The sequence below is a fragment of the Panthera uncia genome, chromosome A2 (assembly GCF_023721935.1).
Source record: "Panthera uncia isolate 11264 chromosome A2, Puncia_PCG_1.0, whole genome shotgun sequence".
NCBI lineage: Eukaryota > Metazoa > Chordata > Mammalia > Carnivora > Felidae > Panthera > Panthera uncia.
In genome coordinates, this window is record NC_064816.1 from 70,409,968 (window position 1) to 70,431,536 (window position 21,569).

At 36.2% G+C, this 21,569-nt stretch overlaps 1 protein-coding gene across 3 annotated transcripts in view; it reads right to left on the reverse strand.

The window, feature by feature from the left end:
- The window catches only part of SUGCT (succinyl-CoA:glutarate-CoA transferase), a 768,020-nt gene that overhangs the window by 626,671 nt on the left and 119,780 nt on the right, over nucleotides 1-21,569 (reverse strand). For 2 of the 3 annotated variants that reach the window (XM_049642762.1, XM_049642764.1), the window contains exon 8: nucleotides 3,319-3,462. The exons of the other annotated variant lie outside the window; for it this stretch is intronic. In XM_049642762.1, coding sequence (XP_049498719.1) covers nucleotides 3,319-3,462 — 144 coding nt within the window. The remainder of the gene's footprint in view (nucleotides 1-3,318; nucleotides 3,463-21,569) is intronic. 3 annotated transcript variants of the gene reach the window in all.

Here is a 21,569-nt window from a genome sequence, read left to right on the forward strand (position 1 = left end):
AATAGGAATAAAAATTCCTGCCCTACCTACCTCAGGTGATAATTATGAAGATCATATAGAATAGTAAACATGGGGCACCTGGGTGGCTCAGTTGGTTGAGCATCTGACTCTTGGTTTCAGCTTGGGTCATGATCCCAGGCCATGGGATCGAGCCCCACATCAGGCTCCACACTGAGCATGGAGCCTGCTTAAGATTCTCTCTTTCTCTCCCTCTGCCCCTTTCCCAGGCTCACACTCTCTCTCTCTCAAAAATATAATAAAATAAAATAATAAAAATAATAAAAATAAAATAGTAGATGTGAAAGTCCATAGCTCTAAAATTAGACTTAATCAATTTTTTTATCATAAAAGGTAAAAGGTAAGGACAACAGTCAAGGTATGTAAACAAGCTAAGTGTTCATCGGTGGATGAATGGATAAAAATAATGTGATACATATACACACACACAATGGAATGTTATTCAGCCATAAAAAAAAAAAAAAAAAGAAGGAAATCCTGTCATTTGCAATCACATGGATGGACCTTGAGGGCATTAAGTAAAATAAGCCAGACAGAGAAAAACAAATACAGCATAATCTCACTTATTTTTGGAATCTAGAAGACTTTTTTTTACTTAAAAAAAAATACTGAGCTCATAATACAGAGAATAGATTGCTGATTGTGAGAGGCAGAGGGTGGGTAAAACGGGTGAAGGGGGTCAAAAGGTACAAATTTCCAGTTATAAAATAAATAAGTCATAGGGATGTAATGTACAACATGGTGACTATAACTAGTAATACTCTACCACATATTTGAAAGCTGCTAAGAGAGTAGATGGGGAAAGTTCTCACCCTGAGAAAACAAAATCAACCGATGTTAACCAGACGTGGTGAGCGTTTTGCAATGTATACAAATATCAAATCATTATGTTGTACAACTGAACTTAATATAATGTTATATATCAGTTTTACCTCAGTTCATTTATTTTTGAGAGAGAGAGAGCGAGAGCGGGGGAAGGGCAGAGAGAGACACACACACAGAATCTGAAGGAGGCTCCAGGCTCTGAGCTGTCAGCACACAGCCTGACACAGGGCTTGAACCCACAAACAGCGAGATCATGACCTGAGCTGAAGTTGGATGCTTAAGCGACTGAGTCACTCAGGTGCCCCAATTTTACCTCAATTTTAAAAAAGATAGTTAATGAGTCTTAAATACACAAATAATGTTAGCAAACTTTGACTAGGTTAACTACAGCACCATCAGCTACAGCTAAATCACTGCTACCTAGTTTACTGAAAACACATCATTTCATCATAAGTTGTTTATTAAGTACTTATTCTAATTCAATGGTTTTCTACCTTTTTCTAATCTTTCGTAGCAAACCTAAAGGCTGTGTGACATACCTACTGGTAACAGTGGGTCCCCGACTGATCTCAAAAGACTGGGAGAGACTGCTAGACAAATACTGGGAAACGCTATTAGGTTACCACTGTAAACAGGAACAAACATTCCTGCATTCAGGGAACTTACAGTCTTAGGAAATAGCATGAACAACAAACACAGACACATACCCAAAATGACTGGAATGTGTATATGTGTGTATGCATGCATGAGTTTGGACTTACTGTACCCTCACTTCGAAACAGCCCTACCAGTCATACCACCCCCCTCCACTCCCATCTCCAGGGACCCACACACCTCTGAGTTGTGAATCATTGCATTAGGTGATGGAAGAGAATTAAACTCTATAATACTCTACAGGAGAATTTCTTCCAAAGCTAATTATCATTGACATATAAGTAAAGCAGTCTAAGTACAGTTCAGGAGTCTTAAGGACTTTAAACTAAGCCTAGGACCCTCTGTGATCAGACAGGTCAAACACCCATGAAACCTTCATGTCTTCCATACTTATTGAATGTGTAACTTGTAAACAGTCACTTAACCTACATCAGGTTCCTTACAGCGATTAAATTAGAGGAGGGAAGAAAAAGGCTTTCAGCTTCTTCCCATAACTAACATCTGTGTTTTTCTATTCAAAAGACCATTCATTCATTTGGAGAGAATTATTTTACCCTTTTATTTAACCATTAAAATGCTCACTGTAACTCAAAGCTAATGTTGAAACTCCAGACATTGTAATTCACCTGCAACCATTTGATATTTTTCTTACCTCTAGATAATTCCTCAATTTTGTCTAAGAGAAAATATCTCCAAAGCAGTTTTCCAACTTTATTAGTCTCCCGTGTATGCCATTTAAATCTGAAATTCCTAACTGAGATCTCCATCTATAAAGTAATTTTTCTCACGGTAAAATATCTCCTTGCACAAATTAAACTATTTTCTTTTTTATTCTATTCCCGAAAAATTATCTGTTCCAAATCAACGTCCACCTATGGTACAGCACCTGGGTCTGCTCCAATAAAAAGGAGGCAAAATGTCAATGTGAGAGTTAACTCTTTTATTCTACCAGTTTAGTATTTGGCATAACATAACTGATAACTGTCTAAACCAAGGGTTCTTACTCCGGAGTCCATGGAAAGAATTCTGGCAACTAATTAACCTGAACAGAAAAAATTAGATCTTTATTTCCATCCAACTCCTAGATAAAATTTAGCATTTTCTTCAATTACGAGTATAAGCAGCAAACCACAGGAGATTAGTAGTACCTATGGCTTGATCACCAATAAATATTATACATATTTTCATATCATATTATAGTTATTGTAGGTATCTTAAAGCATCATTTATGTTCAACATTTCCTCAAAATTGTAGTAGTTACTAGACCCAATAATAGATCTTATGGTTTAATGTGTTAATAAAAAAAACGATATGTTATTATAACACAAAATTGGTTTTTACATTGAAATAACTATATTTCAATATAATTGGCTTCCCTTGCAATCCTAAGTATATCATTTTATGCATTTAGAAATATAATTCTAAGAAAAGGTCCATAGACTTCACCAGAGTACACAAGGGGTCTACAGTACAAAAAAGGTGAAGAAACTCTGGTCAAAAGAAGTTACAGAGCTCATGTGACAATAAAATAGAACCAAACGTACTCTTGTCTCACTCTTGTCACACTCATTCTAATATAAACAGTCCTTAAAATTCTAATTCAACAGCAATGCCTATTACAACAAAATCTTCATGGCCCACTTATTTTAAGATGACAATAATTAACTATATCAAAACAAAATAGCTTTTGTTGTTGTTGTTTGTGGGTTTTTTTCTGTTGTTTTTATTTTTGCACATGTGACCATAAAATTTGATATGAAAGAGTATGACCCAGATACACGTCTTTACAGCACAATCTAGAATGCTTTTTGGATTGATACCTGAGATGACAGCAGGTTGCAATCAATGAACAGTCCTTTCCCAGTTTTATATCTTTGTATCAATCCAGCCATAATGGCTCCATATGCATACAGGCCAGTAGCAAGATCAGTCATGGCCACTCCTGGACGAACTGGATCTCCATCCTGATTGAGGGTTGGGGTGAGAAAAACAGAGAAAATTGAAAATTGAAACCATCAGATGATTTCTCAAATATTCTAAGATCAAACAGAAGAAAGAATTGTATATGACTTGTGCATGCACACACACAAGAGAAAAACCAACAAGCTGCTACTGTGGATACCTGTTGGTGGTGAGAATATACATTTACTGTATTTCTCACTCCATCTCCTACCAACCAAACTAAACCAAACCAAATAAGATAAAATATTTTTTAAATGTGTCTTAAGTTCCTTCTTTTTTAAAAAAAAAAATTTAATGTTTATTTATTTTTGAGAGAGAGAGAGAACATGAGTGTGGGAGGGGCAGAGAGAGAGGGAGACACAGAATCTGAAGCAGGCTACAGGCTCCAAGCTGTCAGCACAGAGCCTGATACGGGGACCGAACTCAGGAACAGCAAAATCATGACCTGAGCCGAAGTCGGACAATGAACTGACTGAGCCACCCAGGTGCCTTCTTAATATATTTTACCTGTTTATAGTAACAAAATAAATAATTAAATTTGAATTTAAATGAGTTAATCTATTGGTAATGAAAAAGAGCATTTTTTTTTTCCTGTTGGGTAGGAGGCTCTTCCAGGAAAAAAGGCAGAAGACCTGGGCTATTCTCCTTATAAGCATGCTAATTACTGGCAAATATACTAATGGTATTTGCTTAAAAAAAAAAGTAATACTTATCCATAGAAGGCTTTTAAAAGCAGATTATTCCTGGCTTAGAATTACTATGATAAACAAGCCTAGAATCTATAGGTTTATAAGGGATGGGACACCAGCTATGCATTATCAAAGTATAAAATGTAACATTTCACAGCCTGCAATGTTCCCTACTGTATGAGGTAACCCATGTACTTCATTAGGTATAGTACCTACTGCTCTGGGATTGAGAATTTTGTCTATTGTGGGAAGAAAGCAAGCCTCTCTCAATGTTCAAGACCTCAGTCTGATTTTCCTGTGCCTTTTGGTTCCTTGTACCCTTAAAATTACAAGTAAAGCTTAATACTGATTAACATCTTCAACTGATGTCAGTCGGTTTTGATAATCCAATCCTTGACCTATACGTACAGATACTAGAACTGTGCCTGGCAAACAATAAGTACCAGATAAAAATGAGCTAACACTATCATTTACATTATTATCAGTCATTGTAACATCATAGAGTTCTTATTTTTCACTACCTTGAATTCTGTTAAGCCTTTCATTACACAGAATACCTAAAAAAACCTACATTTCATCTGGTTGATGCATTTATTCAATCACTTCCTTATTCATTAATTCCAGCTGTTATTCAACCATTTTCAGAAGCTAGTTTTCCCTTTTCTGCAACCCATACATAATCTGTCAATCACCTTATAAGAGTACTAAATAATGTTAAAAGCAAGTAAATGAGAATATTTAATGACTAAACTTTTTTTTTTTTTTTTTTGCTTTTCAACACCATTTCAAGAAAGATATAGCAATGAAAATTGGCAACTTCTAGCTGTTTTCTAACTATTATGATTGGAAAAACTTGTAGTTTTGTAGCATTCTATGTACTAATACCAAAATAGTAGAAAGAGAAATTAAGAAAATAACTCTATTTACAATTGTACCAAAAAGAATAAAATCAGTAAATTTTAAATTAAATTTGTCACTGGGATTTAAAATTATTATGTTAAAAAATGAGAGACAAGGGGCGCCTGGGTGGCTCAGTCGGTTAAGCGTCTGACTTCAGCTCAGGTCACAATCTCGCGGTCGGAGTTCGAGCCCCACGCTGGGCTCTGGGCTGATGGCTCAGAGGCTAGAGCCTGCTTCCAATTCTGTGTCTCCCTCTCTCTCTGCCCCTCCCCCGTTCATGCTCTGTCTCTCTCTGTCTCAAAAATTAAAAATAAACGTTTAAAAAAATTTTTAAAAAATGAGAGACAAGTTCAAATCTAAGTTTATAGACACATTTCCTCACTATAAAATAATGTACTCATATTTTATCTGCTATGCTTCTCAGACCAATAGGAATAAAGTAGATAATAAATCTTTTAACTTATATATAAACTTATTGAAAGGGGGAGACTTCACCTGATTAATATTCTAAAAATATCATTATGTTATCCAGAATAATAGTATTAAATGTATGGACATTAAATAAACATGAACTCATCTACAGAAACAACATTATCACTCTTAAAAGTGACAATTTGTGCCAGATAATTTTAGTGAAACACTAAGTGAAACAAGCTTACTAACACGCTTTAGATTCAAAGATACAAATTGGCTGAAAATAAAAAGAAAGCATGGGGAAAAACAGATCTTGCAAACAATAGCCATAAAAATGCTGGAGTGGCTATACTACTATCAGACAAAATAGATTTTAAACAAACCAAAAAAAGTCACTAGAGAAAATAAAAGATTTTATAAGGAAAATGGGGCCATGGCACTGGGAAGATATAATAATTATAAACATATATGCACCCAAAACAGAGCTACCAAAATATAAAAAGCAAAAAGTGACATATTTGAAAAGAGAAACAGACACTTCAGGTATAATAGCAGGTTTCAATACTCAAATACAAATAGTGAATAGAACAACTAGAGAGAATATCAGAAAAGAAAGAAGAGATTTGAACAACACCATAAACCAAATACATCTATATTTAAATGACTATAAAACACTTCATGCAACAACAACAAAACGCACATTCTTCTCAAGTGCACATGGAACATTCTCTAGGACAGATCATATCATAGGCAATAAGACAAGCTAAAATAAACTTAAAAGTAGTGAGTTCACACAAAATATGTTCTCAGATAACAACTGAATAAAATTAGAATCACTAACAGAGGCATATTTTGGAAACTCAAAAATATGTGCACAGTAAACAACATAATCCCAATATACTAATAAGCAACAAAGAAAATCACATAAGAAATTAGAAAATACTTCAAGATGAATAAGAGGCATCCATATAGGTAAAGTTTAACCTAGCTCTATTTACAGACAACATTGTACTACACATAGAAAATCCTAGACTCCACCAAAAAAACTATTATTTACTGAGTAAATGAATTCAGTAAAATTTCAGGATACAAAATTAATACCCAGAAGTCAGTATCATTCTATATACTAATAACGAAAGAGAAATTAAGAAAATAACTCCATTTACAAGTATACCAAAAAGAATAAAATACCTAGGAATAAACTTAAAGAAGAAGGTGAAAGTCCTGTACTTTGAAAACTATAAAACATCGATGAAAGAAATTGAAGATGACACAAACAAATGGAAATATATGTCATGCTCATGGATTAGATGAATTAATCTTAAAAATGTGCATACTACCCAAAAGCAATCTACAGATTCAATGCAATCTCTATCAAAATACCAACAGCATTTTTCATAAAACTACAACAATCCTAAAATTTGTATGGAACCACACAAGTCCCCAAATAGTCAAAGCAACCTTGAAAAAGAAAAACAAAGCTGGAAGCCTCACAATTCTGACTTCAAGTTATATTACAAAGCTGTAGTGATCAAAACAGTATGGTACTGGCACAAAAATAGACACATAGATCAACAGAACAGAACAGAGAACCCAAAATAAACCCACAATTATATGGTCAATTAATCTATTACAAAGGAGGCAAGAATACACAATGAGGAAAAGACAGTCTCTTCATAAATGGTACTGGGAAAACTAGACAGCTACATGTAAAAGAATGAAACTGAACCACTTTCTAACACCATACACAAAAATAACTCAAAATAGATTAAAGACCCAAATGTAAGACATGAAACCATAGAAAACCTACAAGAGAACACAGGCAGTCATTTCTCTAACATGAACTATAGCAATAGTTTTCTAAATATGTCTCCTAAAGCAAGGGAAAAAAACAAAAATAAACTATTGGGACTACATCAAAATAAAAAGTTCTTTCACAGTGAAAGAAACCATCAACAAAACAAAAATGCAACCTAGTGAATGGGAAAAGATATTTGCAAATGATAAATCCAATAAAGGGTTAAGATCCAAAATATGTAAAGGATTTACACAACTCAATACCAAAAAAAAAAAAATCTGATTAAAAATGGGCACAGAACCTGAATAGAAATTTTTCCATAGAAGACCTATAGATGGCCAACAGACACATGGAAAGATTCTCAACATCACCAATCACCAGAGAAACAGAAATTAAGACCACAATGAGATATCACCTTACACCTGTCAGAATGGCTGACATCAAAAAGATAAGAAATAACAAGTATTGCCAAAGACATGGAGAAAAAAGGAACTTTTGTGCTCTGTTGGTGGGAATGTAAACTGGTACACTCCATACTGTGGAAACAATATAAGAGTTCCTCAAAAAATTAAAAATAGAAAGACCATATGATCCAATAATTCCACTACTGGCTATTTACCCCCAAAAAAACAAAAACACTAATTCAAAAAGATGTATATACCCCTATGTTTGTTTCAGCCTTACTTACAATAGCCAAGTTATGGAAGCAACCTAAGAGTCCATCAAGAGCCAAATGGACGGGGTGCCTGGGTGGCTCAGTCAGTTAGGCGACCAACCTCAGCTCAGGTCAAGATCTCACAGTTCATGAGTTCGAGCCTTGCATCAGGCTCTGTGTTGACAGCTCAGAGCCTAGAGCCTGCTTCGGATTCTGTGTCTCCCTGTCTCTCTCTGCCCCTCCCCTGCTTGCACTCTGTCTCTCAAAAATGAATAAATGTTAAAAATTTTCAAAAAAACAGAGAGAAACAAATGGATAAGGAATATGTGGTATATTTGTACATGTACACACACACACACACACACACACACACGCACACACACTGAAATATTACATTGTCATAAAAAAGGGTGAGATACATCCATTTGAGACAGCCCAGATAGACCTGGAGGGTATTACGCTAAGTGAAATAAGTCAAAGAAAGACAAATACCATACGATTTTGTTTATATGTAGAATCTAAAAAACAAATGAAATAACAAACAAAAAGCAGAAACAGACTTTGTTTGATGGTTGCCAGAGGGATGGAAGGTGGGGGCTAGGGAAAATGGTGAAGAGAGGTGGCTTCCAGTTATGGAATAAATTAGTCATGGGAATAAAAGGCACAGCACAAAGAATATAGTCAATGGTATTGGAACAGTGTTCTATGATGCAGATGGTAGCTACATCTGTGGTGAGGATAGCATAACATATAAACATGTGGAATCACTATCTTGTACACCTGAAAATAATGTAACATTGTGGGCCAACTATACTCAAATAAAATTTTTTTAAAAAAGGAAAGAAAATGCTTCAAGACAAATGAAAATAAAGGTAAACATACCAAAATTTATGAGATGCAGCTAAAGCAGTATTTGAGAGCAACTTATAGCTGTACATACCTGTATTTAAAAGAAGAACTATCTCAAAATAACAGCTAAGCATTTAAAGAATTGTCTACCAAGCATTTAAAGAAGAGTTAATATTAATTCGTAATAAATGCCTCCAAAAACTGAAAGAGAACCCTTCTCAGCTTATTCTTTGAGGCTAGTAATATACTGAGGTCAAGCCACACAAAGACATCAAAAGAAAATAAAACTATACAGACCAATATCTCTTATGAATATAAACACAAAAAAAATTCTCAACCAAATACTAGCAGATTCAATCTGGCAATATACAAAAGGATTATACACCAAGAGCAATTGGGATCAATTTTCTCAGGAACAAGGTTGATCTAACATTTGAAAATCAATCAATAAAACAGACCAAATCATTAAAATAAAGGAAAAATGCAAAATGATCATCTCAACAGGGGCAAATAAAGCATTGATAAAATTCAACACCCTTCATGTTGAAATACTCAACACACTAGGAAGAGAAGTGAACTTCTTCAATCTCATACAGGACATATGTGAAAAAGACAGAGGACATATCAAAAGTAAATATGAAAAACTGAATGTTTTCCTTCTAATATCAGGAATAAGAGAAGGATGCCTGCTCTCATCCCTTCAACATTGTACTGCAGGTTGTAGCCAGTGCAATTAAGAGAGAAAAAGAGAGGCGCCTGGTGGCTCAGTTGGTTAAGCGTCCGACTTCAGCTCAGGTCATGATCTCGCGGTTCGTGAATTCAAGCCCCGTGTCGGGCTCTGTGCTGACAGCTCAGAGCCTGAAGCCTGTTTCAGATTCTGTGTCTCCCTCTCTCTCTTTCTCTCTGACCCTCCCCTGTTCATGCTCTGTCTCTCTCTGTCTCAAAAATAAATAAACGTTAAAAAAAATTTTTTTTAAAAATAGAGAAAAAGAAATAAAAGGAATCTAGACTGGAAAGAAAGAAGTAAAACTATATTTGCAGATGACATAATCATATATACAGAAAATGCTTAGAAACCCACTAAAAAACTCTTAGAACTAATAAATGAGTTCAGCAAGTTTGCAAGATACAGGCAATATAAAAAATCTATTGTATTTCTACACAGTAACAATAAATAAACTAAAAATTATATTAAGAAAAAAATTCCACTTACAATACCATCAATATGAATAAAATACTTAGGAATAAATGTAACAAACTTACATTCTGAAAAGAAAGGAATTAAAGACCTAAATAAAAGGAAAGACATCCCACTGTCATGAATCAGAAGACTTTATATTGTTAATATGGCAATACTCCCCAAATTGATCTACACATTCAATGCAATTTCACCTACTAAAATCCTAGATGCCTTTTTTTGTAGAATAATATCTAATCTTATAATCCATATGAAAATACCAGGGACAATAGCCAAAAAAATCTAGAAAAAGAAGAATAAAGTTGGACGATTCAGACTTCCCAATTTCAAAACTTACTGCAATGCTACTGTAAATAAGGCAGCATGGTATTAAAACAAGACAGATATACAGACAATGGAAGTTTTCAGATTTATTTTCAATTCATTTTTTTAAATTATATTTAGTTAACATACAGTGCAATATTGGTTTCAGGAGTAGAATTCAGTGATTCATCACTTACATACAACACCCAGTGCTCATCACAAGTACCCCCCATACCAAGATAATTCAATGGGGAAAGAGTAGTCTTTTCAAAAAATGGTAGTGCAAAAGAATGAAGTTGGAATCCCTCCTTACACCACATAAAAAAAAAAAAATTAACTCTAAATGGATCATAGACCTAAACATAAGGGCTAAAACTATACAACAGAAAAAAATATAGCCATAAACTCTCATGATTGTAAATTTGGCTATGATCTCTTAGTTATGACATCAATAGCAACAAAAGATAAAAATAGATAAATGAAACATCATCAACTTAAAAATGTGTAGAATTTATAAAGAAACTCAATAATTTACAACTCAATAATAAGAAGGCAAATAACCCACTTTTTAAATGAGCAAAGTGGGCAAAACAGACATTTCTCCAAAGAAGATACACAAATGGCCATTAAGCACATGAAAAAAGATGTTCAACATCACTAGCCATCAGGGAAATGCAAATGAAAACCACAATAAACATACAACCCAACAATAAAAAGACAACCCAAGTTTCAAATGAGCAGAGTGTTTACACACTCAAAAACAAGATGTACAGATAGCCAATAAGCACATGAAAAGATGTTCAACATCCATAGCTATCAGGGAAATGTAAATGAAAACCACAATGAAATGCCATATTACACTAACTAGAATGGCTGTCATGAAAAAGATAATAGCAAGTGTTAGCAAGGATGTGGAAAAATCAAAATTCTTATACAGCGCTGATGGGATTGCAAATGGCGTGCTCACTGTGGAAAACAGTCTGGCATTTCCTTAAAGAGTTAAACATAAAGCTACCTTATGACCCGGCAATTGGACTTCCAGGAACATACCCAAAAGAATGAAAACATACGTCTTCACAAAAAACTCAATGTGCAATTCATAGCAGCATTATTCATCTTGGCCTAAGAGTGGAAGTAACCCAACTGTCCATCAACCAATAAGTGAATAAATTGTGGGATGGCCACACAATGGGATATGTTAGGCAATAAAAAGAAATGAAGTACCGATACATGCTAAGACTTTACACTAAGTGACAGAAGCCAGTCCCAAAAGGCCACATATTATATGATACTATTTTTGTGAAATGTCTAGAATAGGCAAATCCATAGAGACAAAAAGTAGAGCCAGGGTCTGACAGGAAGTGGAATAGGAAGTGCTGCTAATGAGTTTGGGGTTCCTTTTAAAAGATGAAAATGTTTTAAAAACATTTTTTTAATGTTTATTTCTTTTTGAGAAAGAGACAGAATGCGAGTGGGGGAGAGGCAGAGAGAGGGAGACACAGAATCTTAAGCAGGCTCCAGGCTCTGAGCTGTCAGCACAGAGCTCGACTTGGGGCTCGAACCCAAAAACCGGGAGATCATGACCTGAGCCAAAGTCAAACACTTAACCAACTGAGCCACCCAGGCGCCCCTAGATGAAAATGCCTTAAATTGGTTGTGGTGAAGGATGCAGAACTCTGTGAATATAAAACCATCGACTTGTACACCTTAAATGAGTGAATTATATGGCCTATGAATTATGTGTTCATAAAGCTGTTTCACTTTTTAAATACCATTATAATGCTGATAATTAAACAAAACAGAAAAAAGTCATTGGAAATAAAGTTTTTAAAAAGTCTTTTTAAAGGCCTGCTAAAAGGACATGTATTTAGTGGAAACTCGAGAAGCTACATTTCATTCAAAGCTCTTTGGTAGCAATAGCTAAGGATGTACCACTCATCTTCCAGTATAATTCAGAGGTGGCTATGCTCATACTTTGGAAATCCCTTATAATCATATTCCTGTCATTGAAGAATTGTCAGCATGCCAGAGAAATAAGGAAGTGCCAATAAAATACCATTTAGTAAGCAGGAAATCCCACAGAGAAGCACACTGTGGCTGTGAAATGACTAAGTATTCCCAGGTGCAATCTAACAGAATCAGAGCAGGGACTGTGTACATACAAAGTATGAAACTCCCCTTCCACATCCAGAGCTCCAGCCCTATTGCCTTGACAATACAAAACAATGTGTCTCTCCTCCTGAAATTTGGGATAAATGGGGTGGTGTTATCTCTGCATGTCAATAGATACAGGAATTTAGGGGCACCTGGGTGACTCAGTCAGTTAAGCGTCCAACTTTGGCTTGGGTCATGATCTCACGGTTCCTGAGTTCAAGTCCCAAGTCCGGCTCTGTGCTGACTGACAGCTGGAAGCCTGGAGCCTGCTTCAGATCCTTTGTCTCCCTCTCTCTCTGCCCCTACCCCGCTTTAACTCTGTGTGTGTGTCTCTCTCTCAAAAATAAGTAAACGTTTAAAAAAATGTTTTATTTTTGAGAGAGACACAGCATGAGTCGGGGAGAGGCAGAGAGAGAGGGAGACACAAAATCCGAAGCAGGCTCCAGGCTCTGAGCAGGCAGCACAGAGCCCGACGTGGGGCTCAAACTCACCAACGGCGAGATCATGACCTAGGCTGAAGTCAAATGCTCAACCAACTGAGTCACCCAGGTGCCCCTAAAAAAACTTTTTAATAGATAATAGCTTATAACACTTAGCCAAAACACATTTGAGGAAAAAATGGGTAATTAACTGATCTTGTTAAGCAATATGCACTAGAATTCCATCCATCATCATTGTTTGGAAGAAGTGGATCTAAACTGATATGTTGTATATGTATATGTATATGTATATGTATATGTATATGTATATGTATATGTTAGAAATACTGTCTTCCCAGTTATTCACTTTCTACATCCATTCATGTATTTTTGCATCCTCAACTGTTACCAGTGTTGTTTTCTTAAGCTCTCTCATCCCCATTCATTCATGCAATTCAAAAGTAAAACCTGAGCATTAGTTACAAATAAATAAATAACTAGCGAAATCTGACTAAACTGGAGTATAGTTTAGGTAATAGTCCTGCACCAGTGTGAATGTCTTAGTTTTGATCATCATACTATGGTTTTGTAAAAACATTACAAATGGTGAAGGGTATGGGTTGAAGGTTATACGGTATAGGTAAGGGTATTGGTAAAAGGTATAGGAACTCACTGTACTATTTTTGCAACTTTTCTTATAAGTATAAAACTGCTTCAAAGTTTAAAAAGTTGAAAAGTAAAACCTGAATTATTTCTTTAAAAAATAAATATGACAATTTTAAGTGGTAGAAATGTTTTAGTGTTTTTATGTTTCTTAATAATGCAAACTAGAGAAGGGAAAAAAAAAAAACCTAAAAGGTCATTTTGTTTCCTTTACATCACAGTGTCCTAAATTAAGAATTTTAAAAAAGATTATCTTCCATACATGATTTAAGGCTATGTAATATTTTCATTTATTTCTCCATATCCCCACAACTTTCAGAGGTTACCAAATAAATTTTTTAAAGGAAAGAAGGGAGGGTGGAAGAAAGAAAAATCATGTGATTTTCTAAGTTATTATTTAAAACCTTGTTTGGTCAAAAAAAAAAGTACATAAGAAACTGTAAATCAATTCTGGAAGGTGTTCAATAAAGTGGCATGAATTTAAGGAGTCACCAAGCATTTTTCTCCTTAGTTATATTACTCAACCTAATTATTTCATAAAACAACAAAAATGTTAAAACTTTTTTTTAAGTACTTGGCTTCATTTCCAAAATAAAAAGTTATCCTTAAATGTATCTGTGTCTGTATGTCATACATTTATTTCATACTGAGTCATTCATTATACTAATGTAATCTACAGAAAATTTTGTTTCTACCTTGGGGCACATGAATTTTTTCAGTGACCTATTTTCTAAAATATGAATTCTTCCACCATTACTCTGGAAAGTTCTTAGCCATTCTAATTTTTTCCCAATTGTCAAAGGCGGGTAATGATAAAATCTACTGCATCACAAGGTATGAGAATTAAATAAGAAAAGGTGTATAAAAGCACTTTATACACAAATGTGACTTTTTATAAGATACTTGGTGTGGGGCTAGGAGATCCATCAGAAACATTTAGCAATAGTCCAAGGGAAAGAGCCATAGAGAGAACCTCAATTAAGGACAGAGGGAATGGGTTGATGCCAGAGATCCTTAGAAATTTGAATTCTTAGACTTTGATTACTGATCAAATGAAAAGAGAGGTTAAAATTAAATTAATCTGAGGGGGAGACAACTGGATGGCTCAGTCAGTTAAGCACCAGACTTCAGCTCGGGTCATGATCTCACATTCCGTGAGTTCGAGCCCCACATCAGGCTCTGTACTGACAACTCAGAGCCTGGAGCCTGCTTCAGATTCTGTGTCTCCCTCTCTCTCTGTCTCTATGTCTCTGTCTCTGTCTCTGTCTCTCGAAAATAAACATTTTTAAAAATTTTAATTGAATTAACTTGGGAAAATAATCAACATGCAATTAACTTTCTTAATATGAAGGTAATATTTTGATTACGAAAAACACTGCAAGTATGACTTAGAGCCCCAACTAGTAGGAAAAATATCTTTAGTACAAAGGGCAACATGGCGCACAACAACAACAACAACAAACTATGATATATTCAGATCAAACAAGTCTTCCAGGGCACAAGAATACAGTCAGTCACCACGGTCACTGCCCCCACATTTCATGGGTGCAGGCACTGAAACCACACAGTATCCAAACCTTCTGTTCTAAATACACACTGTACCCAAACCACTCACTGAAGCTAAAAATCTGCTGATAGTGACATCCACATATAAATTTCTACAAAGTACTATTTCCCTTACATGAAGAGAAAATCTATGTAGTGGCTGAAACACTGAACTCAGAGCTATAGATCCAACTCCTCCATGCCTTCACTTTCTCACCTGTAAAAAGGCACAGCAAAATCTATCACCTATGTGCCTCACTGACTCCTCCAACCTAAATCACATCTTTTTAGAAGTTAAAAGGATCTCATGGCTCAGTCCCCTATCAGCGAAGGCAGAAAAGCAGGAAAGTGTGTAGTTGCTAAGAGATCAGTCGATGCTACTTACTAGCAAACAGATACCCAGTAAGAAAGAGAAAATGTTGTTTTTGCATCGAAATGCATTAAAGCTAGGTTTTTAGGGGTGGATGGTACCAACAGGAGAAAAATCTTTAGATGTTTCACCTGGAGACTGGAACTTTCTTCATCACATCCTGAAAGACTTGAAGTTTCAAGCCAACACATCTCCATCTCAGCCTCAACAAAGCACAAGTCAGAAGCCAAAGTCACAACAAACTGGGACCCCAGAAGGAAGGAAGGAGAAGAGAAACTGAGAAGGGAGAGAAGATCAGAGAGTCCACACCAGATAGGCAGCTCAAGGGTAAATGTAACAAACCAATTTGTGCCATTCTCTGGCTGCTTGTGAATGCTTCATTACCTGTTAGGAAATTTCTTTCTGGTAATGAATTAAAGGTTTTTGTACTTCTAAACATTAAAAATATAACTTAGAGGTATTAAATTTACAGAATATAACATTCTTATAGTGCACTTTAAAACCAGTATCTAGGTGTGCCTGGGTGGCTCAGTCGGCTGAGCGTACAACTCTTAACTTAGGCTCAGGTCATGATCTCACGGTTGTCACACACACACATACATACAAGCCCTACATCGGGCTCTGCACTGGTGGCACGGAGCCCACTTGGGATTCTGTCTCCCTCTCTTTCTGCCTCACCCCTGCTTTCTCTCTCTCTCTCTCTCTCTCTCTCTCTCTCTCTCTCTCTCTCAAAATAAATAAAAATAAACTTAAAAAAAAAAACAGTTTCTAAGGGGCACCTGGATGGCTCAGTAGGTTAAGTATTAGGATCAGGTCATGATCTCACAGTTTATGAGTTCAAGCCCTTGCATCAGGCTCTCTGCTGTCAGCAGAGTCCACTTAGGATCCTCTATTCCTCCTCTCTCTCTGCCCCTCCCCTACTTGTGCTCTTTCTCCCTCTCTCAAAAATAACTAACCAACTCTTTGCACAATCCTTCGAAGTAAGCAATCCTTGTGAAGGACAAGGAACTGAAGAACACATTACAATCATTTAGTAGCTGAGTCAAAACAAGACCCCAGGCAAGTGGCCTCGAATCCACTGCCTCTACCACATTACTGCATTCAGCTATATTCCTAGGGCTTCATGAGCAGGTTTGGATTCTTAACTATCTTGTATTTAGTAAGCTAGTAAGAAGCTCTCTTCAGGTCTCCTGCAGGTCTACAATGCTGTATGAAACTTCCTGCTTTTCAAGGTACTTTAACTATGTTAAAGTTACATTTAGCTTTCCACAACAATTCTGTAAGTACCAATATTATCTCCATTTTACAGATTATGAAGGAAGGATATAGATGATAAATGAACTTGTCAAAATCACAGAGAGCATCGGGTACAACTCGGACTAGGACGCAGGAATTCTGACCCTAAAGCTTCTGTTCTTTTCACTACCATCTTGCCTCCATACATTATTCTAATTCCAGTTCATCATCTTTTCTTCAGGCAATCACTAGAGCCCAAAACTTTCAAAGATGTGAGTTGATTTGTCATTTCTACAACTTCAGTAATCAGTCCCGATGTGAGATCATTTGTTCTATGCGATTCAAGTGAACTGCAAACAATCCAATGCACTTACAAAGAAATATGATTTTATCAGTGTGAAAAATGTAAACCACACATTTTTCAGAAAAAAACTGTAAAAATCCATTCATTGGATGGATTAATGACTCCAAAATAAAAAGTAGACAAAATTAAAAATTTTCAAAAATGTTTAACACACCAATTATAATATTTTCTTATCCAGTGATTAAATACCATCTAAATCATTTTAAGTTAACTCCCACTGTGAGATGCCCAAAATATCATAGTTTAAATAGGGTAAGACTGGGAGAAAATGGAATGGATGGTTAGGGAATTCTGACATTTTAAGGGATGGCCTAAGAAATAATTTGGAAAGTTTTTTTTACTTCTTTCCATGTTGTTCTTCAAGAATAGTTTCTGTGTTAGCGCTTTCTGTGCTAATGCATCAGAAAGAAGCAAAGTCAAATCTAAAAGTCAATGTTTTTCTTTTATGAAGTTTTTTAAATTTTAATTCCAGTTTAATTAACATACAGTGTTATATTAGTTACAGGTATACCATATAGTGATTCAACAATTCTACACATTACTCAGTCCTCATCATGGTAAGGGTAATATACCACTGTGTGTGTGTGTCTGTGTGTGTGTGTGTGTGTGTGTGTGTGTGTGTGTGTAATCTTCTTTATCCATTAATCAGTTGATGGACAGTTGGGCCCTTTCCATAATTTGGCTATTGTTGACAATGCTGCTATAAACACTGGAGTGCATGTGCCCTTTTGAATCAATATTGTTGTATCCTTTGCAATACCTAATAGTGCAATAGGGTAGTTCTATTTTTAACTTTTTGAGGAACCTCCATACTGTTTTCCACAGTGCCTGCACCAGTATGCATTCCCACCAAAAGTGTAAGAAATTCCCCTTTTCCCACATCTGTTGTTTCCTGTGTTAAACAGATGAAGTCTTGAGGGCTTTTCCTATCCTATGATTTGTACCTACTTCATTTAATTTCATTTCCCATCAATGAATGATGTCTCAAAGATGCACACTATGTACTTTGAATGCAATCACTTCTTGTAGAGAAATCTTTTACATCAGTATTACGACTTTCCAGTACAATTCTTCCTGAACCCTCCACATGCATGGAATTGCTAGGTTAAGCCAAATAAAAGCATGAAATAATCCGGTGAAAACAATTACTTTAGTTGTTTAGTCAGGACAAAAATTAGGTAGAACCAGAAGCATATTAAGGCCAAATTTGGTGGTGCACAATAATAAGCCATCAGCACATAAGGAAACATTTATCTTTCTGCTCCCTATGACTGTGCATTTGTTTTATCCAAATGGATTATCAAGTCATTAAGATACAAGTTCTAAAAGATGAAGAATAAATGGTGGTAACATATCCTTTTTACCTGCTCAAAATTGCTATTTAATGTGTCAAGAGATAATCTGCTTTGTTCCTTCCATCCTGCTTCCTTCTTTGGTGATTAGGTTCAGACACTAACAGTAGAGAAGGCTGATACTGAGATCATTAAAGCTTAGTCCATAATTGATTTTTGCCACAGGCAAAGCCAAGAAAAGATCAATCAATGCTATGAAAAGTCCATTGTTACTTATAGATTTCTCCACAAAGTGGAAAGATTATAGAAAGATTGAAAGTACTTTGCCACTTCCTGATCCTTGAATCTGGATGGTCTTGTGACATGCTCAGAACCAAATAAAAAGTTGCAGAAGGGTTAGAGCATAACTTCCACAACTACTACAGCACAAAACATATATGGAATGGGGCCTTTGCCGTGTTTACTGGAACACTTGTGCAAGTAGAGCCCTGAGCCCCCATGTAAACGGTCCACACGAAGAAGCCCTGAGATTACACGGAGAGGTGCCTGGCAGCCGCAAGACGCTCCAGCCCCCACTGCTCCTGCTTTGACTACAATTACTTGAGAAAACCCCATGCCAGAACCACGCAGCTAAGCCCTTCCCCATTTCCTGAACCATGGAAACTATGAGAGTTAATATAATAATTGCTCTTGTTGGAAGTCATTAGGTTCTAGGGTGAATTATTACACAATAATTGTTAGCAGAATAGAAATCAAGGCTCACAACTGGCCAAGAGGAAAACTGGCAATACATTATAGAAGGAACACTGAGGACACAAAAGGGTACAAGCTGCAGTTCTTAACCCTCTTCTGTAGTGAAAGTTCTTCAACATCCCTTACACATCAGGAGAGGAATTGTAATTTACTCACACCACTGTGAGCTTTCTGAAAAATTCAAAATTCTTTTCCAGTGACTCTGACTATAAACCAAGTATTTAATATTTTTTGCACTGGCTTATCCTCAATATACAAAGGGAAACACTACTTCTAGCATTTGACTAAAATCACATTTGACTCTATTGAAAGCTATTGTGTTTGCACAGACTTAAGTATCATTCCTCCTAATATTTTAGAACTTTTCATGCCAAAAGTGCAGGTGTCTATTCCTCTCTGAACATGTAGTAAAAGAAAGAAAATTAAACTTCCTTCTCAAAAGTAAATGTGGAAACTATTCCTCAGTTACAGCTAAGCAGGGTTATGGTGTCTGACCCCCAGCCAGAGGGATAACAATGCGTGAAAAGAAGGTGGTTCAGAACTAAGACTAACTGAGCTAAATCTTATTTCCTCAAGGCTGCATACTCCCCTTTAAGGACCCTCTTAACTCCTCCTTTTTAGCACTTTACCCTGATCTCACATAGATAAAAATGCCAGGGTGCAAAATATACATTGTGATCTGCCCTACAGTCCAATGTCCTAGGGAAGATGCTAACTCAGAATTCAAGCTCTCATTAACTTTCCATCAAAATTCTTTATGGTTCAAAAGGTAATTCAAGACACTCTGCATCTTTCTTTTTACAGTGTATAATGAAGTATGAATCAAACACTACATACATCCTTGACTGGTAAATCTTTCCCACAAAAGAACTTAAGAACAATCTATTACTTGGTTTCCAAATAGAGCAGTAAATAAAGACTCCTAAAGATATAAAAACTCTCAAAAGGGCATTGGGCCTACCTCACTACCTTTAGACGGGTGCATTTCTAAATTTTCCAGTACAGATGCTTATCCTCCTCTCCTTAAGGATCTCCAGAGGAATAAGAACAGTTACTGACTACCTAGTACATACCAGGCATGCGCCAGAAAGGGAACAGGAGCTAGCGTTATTTCCCAGGTGCTTGACTACACATTATGTCATTTAATCTGAGGACATCTTTCCCCTCGCATTGGGATTTTTTTTAATATGAAATTCATTGTCAAATTGGTTTCCATACAACACCCAGTGCTCACCCCAACAGGTGCCCTCCTCAATGCCCATCACCCACCCTCCCCTCCTTCCCACCCCCCATCAACCCTCAGTTTATTCTCAGTTTTTAAGAGTCTCTTATGGTTTGGCTCCCTCCCTCTCTAACCTTTTTTATTTTCCTTCCCCTCCCCCATGGTCTTCTGTTAAGTTTCTCAGGATCCACATAAGAGTGAAAATATATGGTATCTGAGGACATCTTTCAGGACGTGTTAGTACTCTCATTTTTACCAATGAAAACAATGAGGTTCAGAGATGTTAAGTGGGACTATGGTTCCTGTCTCAAAGCCCAGTGTCTTTCCACCAAACTAGTAGAAATGGCATGACCTTCTTCTTCATGCACTGCACTGTTCAATACCCTTCATTTAGCTAACTAAAATCTCCTCTCTGATGTGAGCATGTTTTCTCTTGTTCATTATTCTTTGAGCAATGAAAATAACTATTCTACATTCTCTCCCCAAAAATAGATGAAAATAGAAATCAAATTATTTCCTTGCCCTATCTCAGGTAAACAAATCCAGTCCCTATAGGCTTTCATTGAAAAAAAAAAAAAAACACTATTTTATATCCCTGGGATAATTTTGGCCATTCTTTTCAGGATCTTCTCTGATTATAACACTTTTTCAAAGCATGATGACTCAAAATGAACACAACGCTCTCAAAAGCAACCATTTAGTGAGATAGAAAAAAAAAAAGGAGGGGGAAGATTTTTCTATTATAAGATTCAAAAAACAAAAACATTAGAAAGAAACTTATTTAAATGTTTTTTAATCCTTACTTCAAGCTGTACATGTTTTCAAATATTTTTACCGTATTTTTCCAAACAGTCACAACCCCCAAATTCTTTATTCTCATTTTCTGAGTATGAGATGTTTATGTGATCTACCCAATAGGAAAGATATTCTTTTTATTTTCATGTCTCTTAAAGAACTTTAGGGGAGCCTGGGTGGCTCAGTTGGTGAAGTGTCATGATCTTGCGGCCCATGGTTTGAGCCCCGCATCAGGTTCTGTGCTGACAGCTCTGGAGCCTGCTTCGGATTCTGTGTTTCCCTCTCTCTCTGCTCCTCCCCCTCTTGCACTGTCTCTGTCTCCGTCAAAATATAAAAAAACATTTAAAAAAAGCGTGAGGGAGTGGGGGCTCCTGAGGGACTCAGTCAGTTATGCATCCAACTTTGGCTCAGGTCATGATCTTGTGGTTCGTGAGTTCAAGCCCCACATCAGGCTGTCAGCTGTCAGCACAGAGCTTCAGATCTTCTGTCC